Here is a 16,406-nt window from a genome sequence, read left to right on the forward strand (position 1 = left end):
ACGTAGAATCACATATACATCAACCAAGATTTTATGGACAAGATTGTTAAGGACGACTGAAATTTGAGGGAAAGTAGCACCATTGTGTGCCATCCAAACAAACCACCAAGTAGTAAACAACCACGTCATCCAAATAAGTCTCCCTCGCTTGCATCGTCTAATTTCAATAGGGCCCAAGAGCAGATCAAGCGCAAAAGACTCCTCTTTGACAATTATGTCCGGAGATCTCCACGTCCTATTAAATAGGACCACAAAGATTGGGTAGGACCAGAATAAATAAGAAGTAGTTTCTTCAGCAGCTTGACAAAGCACACACCAGCTAGGAAATCGAAAGCCCAACTTCTTTAAATAACTGTGAGTCTGAATCCTATCATGCAAAATTAACCAAGCCAAGACCTGAGATCTTTGGGAAGGGACCCTAGCCCATAACACACACTTAGGGAACCAATCTGCCCCCGGGAGGGAGCAACAATGTATACACTTTGTGGGTGAAAAACATACCATGTGGCGCAATCGTCCATTGCAACCACTGATCGTAATTTCCCTCATCTCCAATTTAATCTCTGAAGAACGATAAGGCTCTCAGCCACATGCTTCGCAAGTGCGAGATTGCCAACCCCCGGGTTCCATGACGAAAAGAGATAAATCAGAAGCACCATATTTAGCATGAAGCAAACGAGTGCATGAAGAACCAGGTTGATGGGCCATCCAACATTGTTTGGCTACAAGGGCAATACTTCTCTGTCTTGGAGTAAAAACACCTAAGCCAGCCATACGCCTAGGTAACACCACCGTTCGCCAACCAACCAAATGACGCTTACTCTAGAGTTGACACCCAGACCAAAGAAAATCCACCATTAAACGCCATATCTGCTTCTCCACACCCACATGCATCACGAACATTGACATGAAGAATTCAGGAATAGAAGAAAGAACATGTCTGATTAAAGTCAGATGGCCAGCGATGGAGAGATAAAATGCCTACCATGAAAAAAGCTTGTTTTTTACTTTTTGAATAGTTGGAGCCCAAGCAGCGAAAGAGAGGCACTTCACTTGTAACAACATACCCAAATACGTCATTGGCAACTCAAAGATTGTGCAATTAAAAATTAATTTGTTGACCCGCTGCAAGCATAGAAGACTCAACATTGAACATAGTAAGACAACATTTGCTATCATTTAGGAAAAGCCCAGAAAGAGAGAAAAAGAACTAGAGAATAAGTTTGAATCTAAGCATTTGTTGCGCGTTTGCTTGCACAAAAATAATCATATCATCAGCATAAATAAGAATATGGTCTGAGAAATCCTGAACATCCAAATGATCTATCAGGCGCTTCTTCGCAACACGCTTGAGCAACACAACGAGACCCTCAACAATGACATTGAACAACAAATGCAAGAGAAGGCAGCCTTGTCGTAATTCATGCCCCAACTTGATCTGACCACCTCTAATGTCGTTAATCTTAATCATGGCCTGAGCATTAAAGATCAATTCCCTCACCCACCTAGAAAAACGATGACCAATGCCAAATTTAGATAACATTTGAAATAAGAAGGGTTAATGCACAAAATCAAAGGCTTTATGAAAATCTAATTTAAGAGAAAAGTAACGCTGGTCACTAAGATATAAGGAGTGAATGACTTTAGAGGCCAAGATGAATGAATGGTGAATCTTCTTATTGTGGATAAAAGCGAATTGAGAGTTCAAAAATATTTGGTGAGCTGCGACCTTCAACTTATTAGCCAACACATTGGCAATCATCCGATAAAGGATACTCATGACAGAAATTGGGCGAAACCTAGAGATATCAGTGGCAGCATAATCTTTCAGAATTAAAGAAATATTTGCCAAGTGGATTTGAATAAGCAATCTGGAGTTGCGATAGAGCTCATCAAACATGTTAATAACATCAGACTTCACACAAGACCAAAAAAAAAATAAAGAAATCCACATGAAACCCATCAGAACCTGGAGCTTTACACCCCGACAAACCTTTGATGGCCTTAAAAATCTCATCTTCAGAGAACTTCATTTGCATAATTCTGGCTTGATCTTGCTGAATCGAATCAACAGAAATAGGACCAATGACTTGTTTATCTATACAAGCACATAGAACCAAACACCCTGCTTTCCAGCCTGACTTGTTTAAGCTAAACGAGCTCCATGCTTGTGGCTAGGCTCGCTAGTTATAGGAGGTGATTAGAACGAGTTTGTGACTAGCTGAACCTAGCCAAGGTACGAGCGGTTCGTTTACCATCCCTATCTAAAAGTATGCACAATCACTTACCGAGTGCGGATCTGGATCTGAAATATCGAACCCAATATTGTTTTAGAGTGTTTTTAGGATAGAATATGACGTTAAGAGTTAAAGCTGCAATTTCCACGCAAATATCCAATTGCTCTCAAATATCAAATCCAGTATGGTATTAGTGTGAGAGCTGCAATTTCCACCCAATTATCAAATGTTTTCTATTCTTTTATTCTTTTTATTTTTATTTTTCAAAAGCGGACCTTTAATTGGCCCGCTAGCGTTCTTAGCCCCAATCATCGACTCGCCACGTGAGACATATATGCCAAAGTGGATCATATATTCAGCACTGAATCTGATCCGGTTCAATTCCTTCAAAAGGAATCGGGTTTTCAAAAATCAAGAAAAAGTACAGTATTTTCATAATTAACTTGTGGGGCACACCATTTTTTTTTTGAGAAAATTGTGGGGGCACACCATGATTGATTTTGTTTGTAAGAATATAGCCTTTCCGATCCAAATGCACCAAAATCCAAGCGCACTTGGCCTATAAATTGGCTGGCCATTGGTCTCATCATCAACAAGAACTTGCCCAGCTCTTTCCTCACATAGACTAAGGAGCCATGTCCATTCTAGTGTCAGACCTAGTGACCAGAGGCACCAACTTGGTCCCCTCTCACTTTGTAAGACCCTTTTCTGACCGTCCTAACCTCAACCAAGTCAGCACCATGGAGTCCTTCCCTATAATTGATCTCCAAGGCCTTCATGGCTCCAACCGTGCCAACATACTCAACACCATCCATGATGCATGCATGAATTATGGCTTCTTCCTGGTAATATCTCACCTTAGTCTTTGTCACCATCTTCTTCTTTCCACAGATCAATCTTTAAAGTTTAAACAACTCCTCTTCCTTGGTTGTTCTCAATTGTAGGTTAAGAACCATGGCATACCGGATCATGTTATAGAGGACATGATGGCGACCTCCCGGGGTTTTTTCCAGCTGCCGGAGTCCAAGAGGATGAAGAATTACTCTGATGATACGACAAAAATTGCGAGGTTGTCCACGAGCTTTAACCTGAACAAGGAGAAGGTGTCCAACTGGAGGGATTACTTGAGACTGCACTGCTACCCGCTGGAGGACTACGTTCATGCTTGGCCTTCCGAGCCTACTTCTTTCAGGCATCCTCCCCGCTCATGCCATGTGTTTCTTTTATTTCTTTCATACAAATATTCATAAGAGATCGTAAATTTTATTACCCACTGATCTAGAGTATAGAGCTATGGCACTCTTACACTATTGAAAAAATTATTTTGTAGTTTGGTTTATATAGTCACAAATCTCATTCCGGAGAAAATCTCGGTTACGAAAAATTCCAAAAGATGTTGCAACTAAAATTGTTTTAATTGTGTTAATATTGCATTAAAACTATGATACCCTCAAAATAGACGATAGTTTAGAAATATCACGTTTAATTTCATGATATTTTCAAAATATTGCTGATATTTGAGACATAGGTCTGTTATAAGTTCTGTTTGTTAAAATGTATAATGAACCTCAAATTCTCTATGTAACAGGAAGATTGCTGGTGAATACTGCACCAAGGTGAGGGGCCTTGCCCTTGAGTTGCTGGAAGCCATATCAGAGAGCCTAGGCTTGGAGCTTGACTACTTGAACAAGGCGCTAGGAAGGCATGGCCAACACATGGCCATCAACTACTATCCACCATGTCCTCAGCCCGAGCTCACCTACGGCCTACCAGGACACACCGATCCCAACGCGCTCACCATACTCCTACAAGACGATGTTCCAGGGCTCCAGGTACTCAAGAGTGGCAAGTGGGTCGAAGTGAATCCCATCCCTAACACGTTCATTGTGAACATAGGGGACCAAATTCAGGTAAAGGGTGCAATCTCAGTACTACTATTTCTCTCTTTTTTTTTCTATGATGAGGAATCCATCAGGCTTGAGCCTAATTAGCCATGAGCAGTTACGGCTGGCAAATCAAAAAATAAAATAAATCAAATTGCAGAGTTACAAGTCCTTGGTCCATTGGCTTTTGACATAGATAAAGCTACTCAGGATCAATTGGCAAGATGTCAAGGTGAATGGGAGTTGCTCAAACAGCAATCCCTGTCATTCCCGCTTGTGGTGAAAGAACACACACATATATATAGGATGTTTTTTGCAAATTTGAAAATTGTCACTCGGATTTCGATGAAAAATGTGATTTTTAGAAGAAAGGCAATAATTTTTATCTATATTCATAATCATAACAATGTTACAAAGTTCAAGATTAAATAGTACAAATTAAGGAGCCCCGGGCCAACAGCAAATGATGAACTATCACCCGCGTCCTAGGAGGGCAGCTAGCTGATACCCTCTATAGCTGCATGGCCTGCGGCATCGTGTTTTTTAAAGCTTGAATATTTATGAAAATTTTAAACCGTCGATTTCAAACCTTATAAAAATATACCGTGTCAGAATTAAATGTACGATAAAATCAAGAGTATGGAACACATCTACATGGTTTAGATTTGAGAAAAACATGAAAAAATATTCTTTAAAAACTTGGTATATGCTAGAGGCCAAGAAATTGGAGTAAGCAATATATATATATATATATATATATATATATATATATATATATATATATATATATATAACTCATCATCCACGATATTCAATCTCGACTGCATATCTCACTTGGAATGTATGAGAGACAAGCCTCCGTAAATGACCTTCATAAAGTGAGATGTGCTACAGTGAAGGAATATAACCAAGTAAATTGGTTATATAAAATAAGACCGTAATTGCTCTCTAATTGGCCTCACCTTACAGAGGTAAACCCTGGGAGAGTGGACCTGCCCGGTAGTGCTGCTCTAGATCTGTCATAGGTTTGATATGAGGAATCGAACTTGCGACATCTGGGGCCTCTGCACATCCTAAGCCTCACCTTAACCAATTGGGCGACCCCCGGTGAATACCAGTATTTCTTGTGGCTGAAAAGGGTAGAAAATGTTGATGCAGGTTCTGAGCAACGGGACATACAAGAGTGTGCTGCACAGGGCAGTTGTGAACAGTGATAGAGAAAGGATCTCCATCCCCACCTTCTACTGCCCATCTCCAGATGCAGTGGTGGGCCCTGCTGACCAGTTGGTGGACGACCAGCACCCTCCTTTGTACTGTGCCTATCGTTATAAAGAGTACTATGAGAGCTTTTGGGATCATGACCTCCAAGTTCAGAGCTGCCTCCCCAAATTCACTATCTAAAACTCTCTCTCTCTCTCTCTCTCTCTCTCTCTCTCTCTCTCTCTCTCTCTGCAAGAGGAATAAAGAACCTAAAGAAAAAGAAAGTGATGGTGTTGCTGCAATTGTGAATAAAAGAAGTTTACAAGGTTTCTAGTGTTCAAGGTTCTTTGCCAATGGAGTGAGTCTTTCCTAACTTTTTGCCTTTTTCTATGGTGTATAATGACATCTATCAAAGGAAGCTTCGAGGAAAGGGACCTAACTAAAATCTTTTACGACGAAGTGTTAGCATGTATAGGGGAAATGTTTGCTACCATCGTCGGTAAGGAACTCTTAGTGAAAAATTATAATATTTTTATTTTTCTCAGTTTTTTTGCACATCTGACCCTCCAGATCTACATATTAAGTTTAGTATGAACTGACCTTTGGATCATGTTTTTCTGTCATATATACTAGATTTTACGAGGGTTGAAAAATCAATGGCCTATAATGTATCAAATTTTCAAACATCAAAAAAACATATTTTTTATGTCAAACAACTATGTTTCAATCGTGAATTCTTACTATTTTGACCATGTTGAACACATATGTCAGATTTGGTCAAAACAGTCTCTCTATGAGTTTCAACTAAGAGGTTCCTTACCCACGAGGGTAGCAAATGATATCCCCCATTTATATAGTTTAACAACTGGTACGCTTAAAGGTGGAACGAGTAAACTTGTTAGAGGATATTTTGTTGCCCTAGACATGTAAAGATTGAAAACGAGGAGAGGAGCATGGACTGTTCAAGATCGGTGCAGAACTTGGATTTTTTTATGGCTCATATATATATATATATATATATATATATATATATATATATATATATCCAATGGAGTATGAGAACTAGAGTGTGTTCGGAAATTTTCAAAAGTATTTTTGTTTTTTCATTAAAACTGACCATACATATATAATCTACATGATTGGTTTTATAGGGACTGACTCTTGGTATCATCAGATTACAATGCAAACTCAGGATCTTTTAAGGCTTAAAAATTAATAGCTCAAATTTTTTATAAATATTCAATTATCCAAAATTCATGTTTTTGTGTCATAAAAACAAGATTCAATAGTTAATTCCTAATAAATGAACCATGTCAAGCACACCTGTAAGATCGGATTTGCAAAAGAAAGTGTCAAAATGCCTAATTCATACTTAAATTCTCATAATTCCAGTTCTCATATTCTAGCAGCCCTACACACACACACACTAGTAAGTTAAGTTACTAACTAGCCCACACTAGCTAGCTGATACAAGGTTCATATTTGGCTCAGTAATATAAATTAGCTGTGACATATGTTTTGCTTCTTCAGGCCTGTTCTATGAGTCCAAACAAGCTTTTTATGAGCCAAATGGAAACATGCATGCCACTAAGCTGATTGGTTTGTATCCCACCCCTAAAGAGAACCCATGAGTCCTGTATGACATAGCATATGATGCACCCATAGTCTCTAATGGTCATATTCCCATGGTCCCAATGGTACAAATTATTTGCCCTTGACAGGCTGTAATGTTTTCCATTCCACACATAAGCTGAAGAATTGGAACTGTGTACATGGTTGTCCGGTTGCTATATAGTGTATGGAAGATCCACGTTTCACCCTGCAAGGATCCATCTCACCTACCCAAAATACATTGGGAAGTTAGATCGGTTCGGATCAAGGACAGCCAAATTTTGCAAATTTGGCTTTCTGAATCCGACCGGGTTTGCGTTTAAATTTGGACCAGGTCAGACCAGACTTTACTTGGTTAATTAAGTCCATTTAGATGAGAAGAGTGGTGCATGCACACTTTTTTTTAGGTGCTAAGGCAAGGGAAAACTCTCCCATCACCAACCGCACATTCGCTAGCCTCTAGTTGGTAAAACCCTTTAGTTTTCCTGCATGCCTACCAGGGTGTAAACCCAGCTTTTAAGTTTGGAACAAAAAACGCCACCTGTGGGTTTCGGGTTCGTGACATCGTATCAAGTATTTGGTGACATCCATAAGTCACCCCTACCAGATGAGCAAGCTTTTGTGGGCTTTTATATATGGTTTAAGTCAAGGCAATGAGGCACTGAAAGTGTGGTGTTATTTCCGTATTGTCTAATGCCATCTACGTGTTGAAACTTCCACATTTTGGAAAGCCATATACGTGCACGATTACCAAGCCCCTAAGCAATAAAACTCCTCATCAGATAATGAACAAACCTACTCCGGACCAATGGTAGGATGCATTAACCTTCTACATCTAACTTTAGATATGGTCATTATAAGAACATACAAATCTTTGTGATCTTTTAACAGGGGAAAGGGGTAGTGGGTGTGCATGGCTTAGATATGCATGTTCCTAGTGCACCATTGAAAACCATAGTTTTTTAGCAATCCAACCACACAGATATGTTCCGCGTAATCTATTTGCTAGGAACCAAACTCTGGATATTATGCTTTTCAAAGAAAAATATGTACTTTCAAGATTTAAAATTTAAAAACATTATGAACCATTGATTTTTCAGACCTTCAAAAATTCTGCTTACATGTCAGAATTGAACGATGCAAAAGCCAACTCCCACTAAATCGACCGTTGTAGAATACAGCTGTAGGTCACTTTTGATCTGATACTTTAATCATGTTTTTTTTTTCTATGGATGATCTTAGTGATTCAATGTAAGTACAATGTGAGGCGCTTTATTCAAAAGGACTAAACAGTCTTTTCTTAAAACGTTATATTTACTCTTCTTTGAATCCCTTGTAAAACTTCGTGCTTTTCATTTCTGCAACAAATTTTTTTTTAAGAAAGGAATGATATATTAATATGAATTCAAGCTAATACATGTATAGATACACAGCAATTGATGAGATATCACTTGCTGTTGATAAGAAACAGAGAAGTCAATAAACCATAAGCCGAATCAGAGTACAGTTAAGAGAAGAAACTAGCCCAACATAAAACAGTTCCATCATAAGCAGATTAGACAGGATGACATTCTGGATGCCAATAAGCCAAAGGATGGCTTCACGAGTGGATCCATGAAGGCAGCTCCAACACACGGAAGATGAAGGTGAAGATGAATAAATCAGCTTCACTGACACCGGAAGCTGCAGCCAGAAATGGCCAAGGGAATGGGCATGCAGATTCTCATGACATGGTATCTCCCGAACCTCAGATGACCTGAGCGGCAGAAATAGCATTGACAGAAGCACGACCATCCAGCAAAAGTGAAGCAGCAGAAGAAATGGAACGAATTCGGCATTTCTAATGAAGGCAGCCGTGAGTGGCAGGCGCTGTGCTTGTAGTGAGACCAGCAAGCGACCGAGAGGGTAGCACCCGGCAGCAGGCATGGGTACCATGCGCATCTCCAACCGAACCACTGTATCACACCCCAACCCACACGCACAGGTTCCAAAAACGCACACACAGCAGGCCCGGTACACACGCACACAGGCACACCAGAACAACACACCCAACGCTACAGCCCTTGCTATAGAACTGAGAAAAGACCTGCAGTCAGAATAACCGCATTAGTCCTTGATTCATAGATATCCACCGTAAGAAATCCCCTGGAGAAACGTGAAAATAGACCACCAGCTGTTAAGAGAGCATATTTGAAGAGATATAAGGGTAACATCGAAAAAGGGAAAACAGCTCTTCGAACCCCATGTAAAACCATTCTCTTCTCTCTTCCTGAGTGATCTTATCACTTGGGTTCTTGATGTAATACTTCCCATTTTGACTGTTAATACAAATTATTTATTTCTTAAAAAAAAAAAGCAAAATGGTATATTTTCTCCACAAAAGCCTGTCTGTCATATGGCCATGTTGGCTTCTCTTTTCTTTTTTCCAGCCGTGAAGAGACCAAGAATCAAGAAAGGTAGGAAGGTTGAATATTGATAGCACTATTGGTTTATAACACCAAGGGCAGACGACCAGCACAGAAAAGCAGTAGTGGCAGGAAGAATGTAACGCAGTTGTTAAGGAATAAGAAACTCAGATGGGCACCTTGGTTATTCATTGGAATTTATGCTCCAAATTCTTTCAGGAAAAAAAATTATGCTCGAAAAACTGCCTGCATGAAATGCAAGACACCAAAAAGATGGCACAAATTCTTTCCCTGGCCCTGAAGATAATCACATGCATGAACGTCGCAAGCACAAGATCCGATGATACAATGCCGTAGATGACACTAATTTTTAGTACAATACCATAACTTACCGCGAATTAGAAAATATAACAAAAATGGCAAATTTATTGTTTTCTGGCCAGTTTTGCTCTTTTGTTTAGTCAAAATCAGAACTCCTGATTTTTTTCCAGGTGACAACTTACATATATGGTGTCTGATTTTTCTAGGTGACAACTTACATAGCACCTGATTTTTTCATGCGACAACTTAGACAAGTAGTTTTATCAAGATGCCTAATTTGTCATGTGACAAAAAAGTAAAACTGTCAAGAAAAAAAATCAATTGGCCAGATTTGTCATATTTTGAGTATTGAATTGGCCATGTGTGTTAGTTTTAGCAAAACCTGTGGCTCATATTAGGAAATTAAGAAAAGTGAGGTTCATTTTTGGAATTAGAGTCAAAAGGTTGCCCTTAAATGAAATTTTCTTTATAAAAAAAAATCATCCACTACCACTCATGGGCCATGTCTTAACTTACGTGTAACGATTGTCTTGGTGCATGTGTATTGTAATGTCCATTTAAAGCACTGGCTGCCATGCAGATGAGAATGCAATACTTTTTTCTTTTGCAAAGATAATGGTGGACACGAACTTCATTAGCTAACCACTTTTGAGATGAGAAAGATCATCTTCGCCTTTTGCACCCAAAAAAGCACACAAAATAGGGTAACTTGGCCAGCAGACCAATATTTTACGTTATTGGGGATTTTCCAATATTTTAATTTGGGTTTGGCTTCTGTCAACTTTTGCAATGGAAAACTTTACCACTATTTGTCGCATTGTATTTTGTTATTTTCTGTATTTTCTTTACCTAGATTGCAAATTGTGGAGACATTTGTACCTGGTCCCGAAGGATACGATTCCTACAAATTAAAACATAAATAGATTAGTTGCAATATAATTCAAAAGGCATTCGCTGATTTCATCCGTTACTCCCAAACATAAACTGAGTTGCTCGTGGCTTGCTTCATGTTTGGCTAGTAAAGAGCTCGTCCAAACTCGTAAAGTAGGCTAGACAAGCTGAATATGAACAATAGTTACTCGGCTCGTATAAACTCATTGGGTAGTAAGAAATATATTTTACAATCCTATTTCTTCCAACTAGAAAACAATGCATTTTTTCTATAAACAAGACAGCTCGAACTCGGCTTGTTTAATTTAACCTGAAGCATAATTGGCGGCATCATGTGGGACGAATCCATACCAGCGAATCTGAACAGCAATGACACACACTTATGGGCTTTTTGGATGGGGTACGACTGATAGATGGGAAAACTGCCTATGGTGGGAACACGAGAGAGAGAGAGAGAGAGAGAGAGAGAGAGAGAGAGAGAACATAACATCGACCACATTTCTCTGTTAATTCTTTTGGGCGGGACACGCAGCACGCATCGGGACATGAATACCAATGGCCATGATACTCAGATAACATGCATCCTCATTTTCGAAACGACCTGATTTGTCTTCCTTCAAGATTTCTACCTCCACTTGTCCACCTTTTTTTTTGGTCATTAGACCTCGCAGGACGGTTGGATCATAGTTCTCTCTCACAGGAATTACCGACTTCTCAAGCTGCTTCAAAGGATCTTCAACCACGTCACAGTTGTAGACACCCCACTTTTGACTTAGTTACCTTAAGTCAAAGGCCACATTTCAAAAAAGCTATTCGCCCCAAGTCTTTTTGGCATACTCCCAACTTTTACTGCACTTTTGACCTACAAAATAACATCCTCAAGATTTTTGTCCAAAAGAAAGATGAAACTAAAGAGTTAGCTTTTTAATGTGACAAAATCAAGTCATTTTGATAATGAAATACAAAGTTATGACCAAAACAAGTTGATTTGTCTAGCAAACAAAACTTGTTTTCAAGTAAGTTCTACTTTGATTTTAATTACTCTTAAATTGATCGAACTTAATTTTCTGCTAAAAATATGGATTAAATTAAAAGATATTAGATTTCCAACTCCAAACTAAAAAAAAATTGTTAATATTGGAAAGCGACTGCTATTAGAAAGTGAGTTGGAAATGATCAGGGAAAAGAGTGAGAAGTGAAATGAGAAGCGCACTTCTCAATCAAAATGGGTGTTTCTCCGCGTATTTCGGAAGCACCACGTTTTGCACTTCTGAAGCGTGCTTTAGGGAAGCACACTTTCTCAAACCCATGGGCGCTTCCTGTAACCCTAGTCATGACATTGAAAGTTGATTGTTGCCCCATGGTAAGTTACAATTCATAGCTTGGGGGGTAAAAATTTTAGTGTTTATTTCCATCAATTCTTTAATGCTTTGTCTCTGAAGTTTTTCATGGCATTCTATCTCATTGTTCAGTATATTATAATAACTTTTTCTTTCTGATCCACAGATGTGATATGCTTCATAATGCACATCTTAATCTTGATGGCTTGGATGACCCTTTTAAGGTTGCCCAGGTGATTTCCATCATCACTTTGTTGATCTTCTTTTGTGAATTTTTTTGTACCCATTAATGTAATCTGTTCCATTTGAAAATTGCAATATTCTATAAAGCATTTTTCCTATCTATGGTTTGTTGCTTATGTGTTTTTACAGTTCATCTGGATATTACTTAGTCAATTCTCTTTGGTGTGCAATTTGTTCCTACTCTTGTCAATTCTCTTTGGTGTGCCAATTTATTTCTACTCCTCTCAAGTGGCATTTGGATCACCTGTACAGAATAATTTGGTATCCTAGATGTCACATCTTGCGAAAGTGTTGTTCTTTCTTTCTTCTTTTTTTTTTGCCCAACCTTTTCTTGTCCTGATGCTCCCATTTTGATTTTTCTTGCTTTCACATTCAGCAGAAGTGGCATTCTGTTACTGTGTCCAGGGACGTTGCTCAGTTACTTGGCTGCCTAGTCACATTCTTTTGTTGGGTTTTCCTCCTTTGTGGGACCCATCTGTTTACTGAATAAGAACTGTTTTTTAACTGGCATTTAGTGGCATGCTCTTTGGAACCGTGCATATTCATTATTACGAAGGGATTTCAAGAACGACCTTTGATTTTCTCAAGGTTTTTTTATGGCGCTTCAGCTGAATAGCGATTTGTGAGATGACGCTTCAGCTGCATAGCGATTTATGGATGACACTTCAGCTGAATAGCGATTTGTGAGATGGCGCTTCAGCTGAATAGCGATTTGTGGTTGGTGCTTCAGCTTCATAGCGATTTGTGAGATGGCACTTCAGCTTCCACATTAAATGTGAATCTCATTCTCAATTTAGGGAGGGGCGGTTCGGCTAGCAAGAAGGTTTTTCCATTTCTTTTGGGGGCTGCTAGTGTGGTTGGTTCTTCAGAACTTTTGTTTCTTTTTCGCTGAGGTCTTTCCTCTTGTTATTTCCTTACACCTTTTATGTGTTTGTAAGTCTTATGCCTTTTGGCCACTTTATAAACTCTGTTTGGTGATAGTGGAAGCAACTGACCTATCAGTCATCGTAGACGTACCTCCGTTTGAGGGAACCACGTAAATCTTGTGTTTTTCTTTAATTTCTGTTGATATATATATATATATATATATATATATATATATATATATATATATATATATATATATATATATATATTGCTTCCATTGATTTTTTTTTCACTTGAGAGAAAGCCTATTTTCTCAACATCTGTTATCAGAGTCAGGTTAATCTAGTTCTGATTTATTGTATTTTGTGTGTGAAAATTATGGAAGGCAACGTTGGGCGTATGATTAGTTTGAATGACACAAATTGAATGACTTGGAAAACAAAAATGAAAGATCTTTTGGTTTGTAAAGATTTGGATGGACCCATAGAGGGTGATAGTGGCAAACCAAAAGAAATGAAAGATGACGAGTGAAAAAAGCTAGAAAAAAAAGTTATCAGTTTCATTCGACAATGGATTGATGATAATGTTTTTCATCATGTTTCTATTGAAAATTCCGCACATGGTCTTTGGACCAAATTGAAGAGTTTTTATGATAGAAAAACGACAGTAAACAAATCTTTTCTACTTCGAAAGCTTGTAAATCTCAAATATAAAGAGGGCACTTCTATTGCAAAACACTTGAATGAGATTAAGAGCATTGTGAATCAGTTTGCCACCATGAAAATTACCTTTGATAATGAGTTGCAAGCTTTGTTACTTATTAGTTTCTTTACTAAAAGTTGGAAAACCTTGGTAGTCATTGTTAGTAAGTGCGCACCTGATGAAATGGTAACTATGAGCCAAGGGTACCCACAGTTTGTTAAATGAAGAGACAAGAAGAAAACAAGCAGGTTCTTTTCACTCTGAGGCTCTTGTAATGAAAAATTGGGGGAGGGTAGGAGTAAGAGTAGGGCTCCACACAATTGTGATAAATCGAGAAGCCATTCAAGCTTGAGTTTAAAGAAAGACGTCAAGTGTTATTATTGTCACAAGAAAGGACACATGAAATGGGAGTACAAAAAACTCAAGTTCAAAGAGCCGAACAAAGAAAAAAATTCAGAGGAAAAACAAAAATGATACAGTTGCAGTCACAGATGGTGAACTCATGATTAATTTGATTTGACAAGAGACAAATTGGGTAATTGATTCTGGAGCTTCATTTCATGTTACCTCGCAGGATGATTTTTTTACTTCTTACTCGCAAGGTGATTTCGAGAATGTTCGAATGAGAAATAAAGATATATAAAAAATTATCGGTATAGGTGACATTTGCTTGAAAATAAATATTGGCTGCAAATTATTGCTTAAGGATATGAGGCATGTACAAAATATTCAACTTAATTTAATCTCTACTGAAAAGTTGGATGATGAAGGCTACAACAACAATTTCAGTGATGAAAGTTGGAAGCTATCCAAAGGTTTTCTGTTGTTAGCAAAAAGAAAGAAGACTTGTTCTCTTTGCACTATGCAAACAAAGATTTTTAAGGGTGTTGTGAATGCTGTGGAGAATGACTCGTCCACCGATTTATGGCATAGAAGGCTCAGGCATATGAGTGAAAAAGGATTACAAGTTTTGTTCAAGAAAGAGCTTCTAGCGGGGATAAAAGGTACATCTTTGAAAATATGTGTTCATTGCTTCCATGGTAAACAAAATAGAGTATCATTCTGTAGAAATATTGCATCTAGAAAATCTCATGTTCTAGATTTAGTACATTCTGATGTATGTGATCCTTTAAAGGTTAAGACACTTGGTGGTGCACTATATTTTGTTACTTTTGTTGATGATCAATTTAAAAAAGTTTGGGCTTATACATTGAAAACTAAAGATCAAGTTCTAGGTATATTTTAGCATTTTCAAGTCATGGTTGAAAGAAAGACTGCAAGACAGTTGAAATATATTCGCTCAGATAATGGTGGTGAATACATTGGGCTATTTGATCAGTATTGCACCAATCATGGCATCAGGCATGAAAAGACAATAAAAAAGATACCTCAACAGAATGGGGTTGCATAAAGAATGAATTGTACCATTCTTGAGAGAGTCAGATGTTTGCTTTCACATTCCAAATTGCCAAGATCCTTTTGGGGTTTGGCAATGAGGACAACAGTTGATCTTATCAATTTATCTTCTTTTATTCCGTTTGATGGCAATGTTCTAGAGAAAGTTTGGATAGGGAAGAAAGTCTCCTATGATCACTTGAGAGTATTCGGCTGCAGAGCTTTTATTCATATTCCAAAGAATGAGAGGTCCAAGCTTGATCCTAAAGCAAAGTAGTGTATATTTCTTGGCTATAGGTATGAAGAATTTGGCTACAGATTGTATGATCCAATTGATAAAAAGGTTGTCAAAAGCCGAGATATTATTTTATTGAAAGATCAAACTATTGAAGACATTGACAAGCTTGAGACAACTGAGTCTAGCACTGGAGATCTTGTTGACTTAGATCATCTTGATTCATCTGTTGTTCAGAATATCATTGAGGAGATGCAAGCACCTCATGATAATGTAGTGGAAGGAAATATTGAGCCAGAGATTGAGGGGGAACAGTCATCCCAAGAGCCACCTCTACAGTCTCTATTAAGGAGATCTACCAGAGAGAAACAATCGTCTAGAAAATATGCTTCACATGAGTATGTGATGATAACAGATCAAGAAGAGCCAGAGACTTATCAAGATGTTTTGGAGGATGAAAATAAAGCCGAGTGGTTTAAAGCGATGAAAGAGGAAATGAAGTCATTGCATAAGAAGCACACCTATGATTTAGTGAAACCATCTAAAGGGAAGAAAATTTTAAAAAACAAATGGGTTTTCAGGCAAAAGAATGATGGGAACAACTCTCAACCTAGATTTAAGGCACGACTTGTTGTGAAAAGTTTTGGTCATAAGAAGAGAATTGATATTGATGAAATCTTCTCACCAGTTGTGAAGATATCCTCCATCCAAACTGTACTTGGTATAGCTGCAAGTATGAATTTAGAAGTTGAGCAGCTTGATGTGAAGACTGCATTTTTGCATAGAGACTTAGAAAAAGAAATTTATATGAAGCAATCTGAGGGTTTCATTGACAAGGGTAAGGATCAGTTGGTTTGCAAACTGAAGAAGAGCTTGTATGGATTGAAGCAAGCGTCGAGACAATGATACAAAAAATTTGATTCTTTCATGACTGAGCATGGGTATTCAAGAACCACCACAAATCATTGTGTTTGTGAAAAAAAATTCAGATGATAATTTTACTATTCTTTTCCTTTATGTTGATGATATGCTAATTGTGGGCTAAGACATAAGCAGGATCAACAAGCTGAAGTTAG

General features: G+C 38.2%; 1 protein-coding gene across 1 annotated transcript; it reads left to right on the forward strand.

Annotated features, from left to right (window-relative positions):
• The first annotated feature begins 2,872 nt into the window (after positions 1–2,872).
• On the forward strand, positions 2,873–5,521 carry LOC149836240 (protein DMR6-LIKE OXYGENASE 2-like). The gene is made up of 4 exons (XM_090009732.1): positions 2,873–3,082; positions 3,182–3,429; positions 3,826–4,147; positions 5,279–5,521. The coding sequence occupies exons 1-4, from the start codon at positions 2,873–2,875 to the stop codon at positions 5,519–5,521; spliced, it is 1,023 nt and encodes a 340-aa protein (XP_089865858.1).
• Positions 5,522–16,406: the final 10,885 nt, after the last annotated feature.

Source organism: Nuphar pumila, chromosome 6, assembly GCF_984573655.1.
Source record: "Nuphar pumila chromosome 6, dmNupPumi1.hap1.1, whole genome shotgun sequence".
NCBI lineage: Eukaryota > Viridiplantae > Streptophyta > Magnoliopsida > Nymphaeales > Nymphaeaceae > Nuphar > Nuphar pumila.

What these genes read in the sequence shown, in the direction of transcription:
- LOC149836240 (XM_090009732.1), top strand. Translation starts at nt 2,873, where the DNA reads ATGTCCATTCTAGTGTCAGACCTAGTGACCAGAGGCACCAACTTGGTC. An exon ending in TGAATTATGGCTTCTTCCTG is followed by an intron (nt 3,083 to 3,181) that starts GTAATATCTCAC and finishes TCTCAATTGTAG; the next exon opens with GTTAAGAACCATGGCATACC. An exon ending in ACATAGGGGACCAAATTCAG is followed by an intron (nt 4,148 to 5,278) that starts GTAAAGGGTGCA and finishes ATGTTGATGCAG; the next exon opens with GTTCTGAGCAACGGGACATA.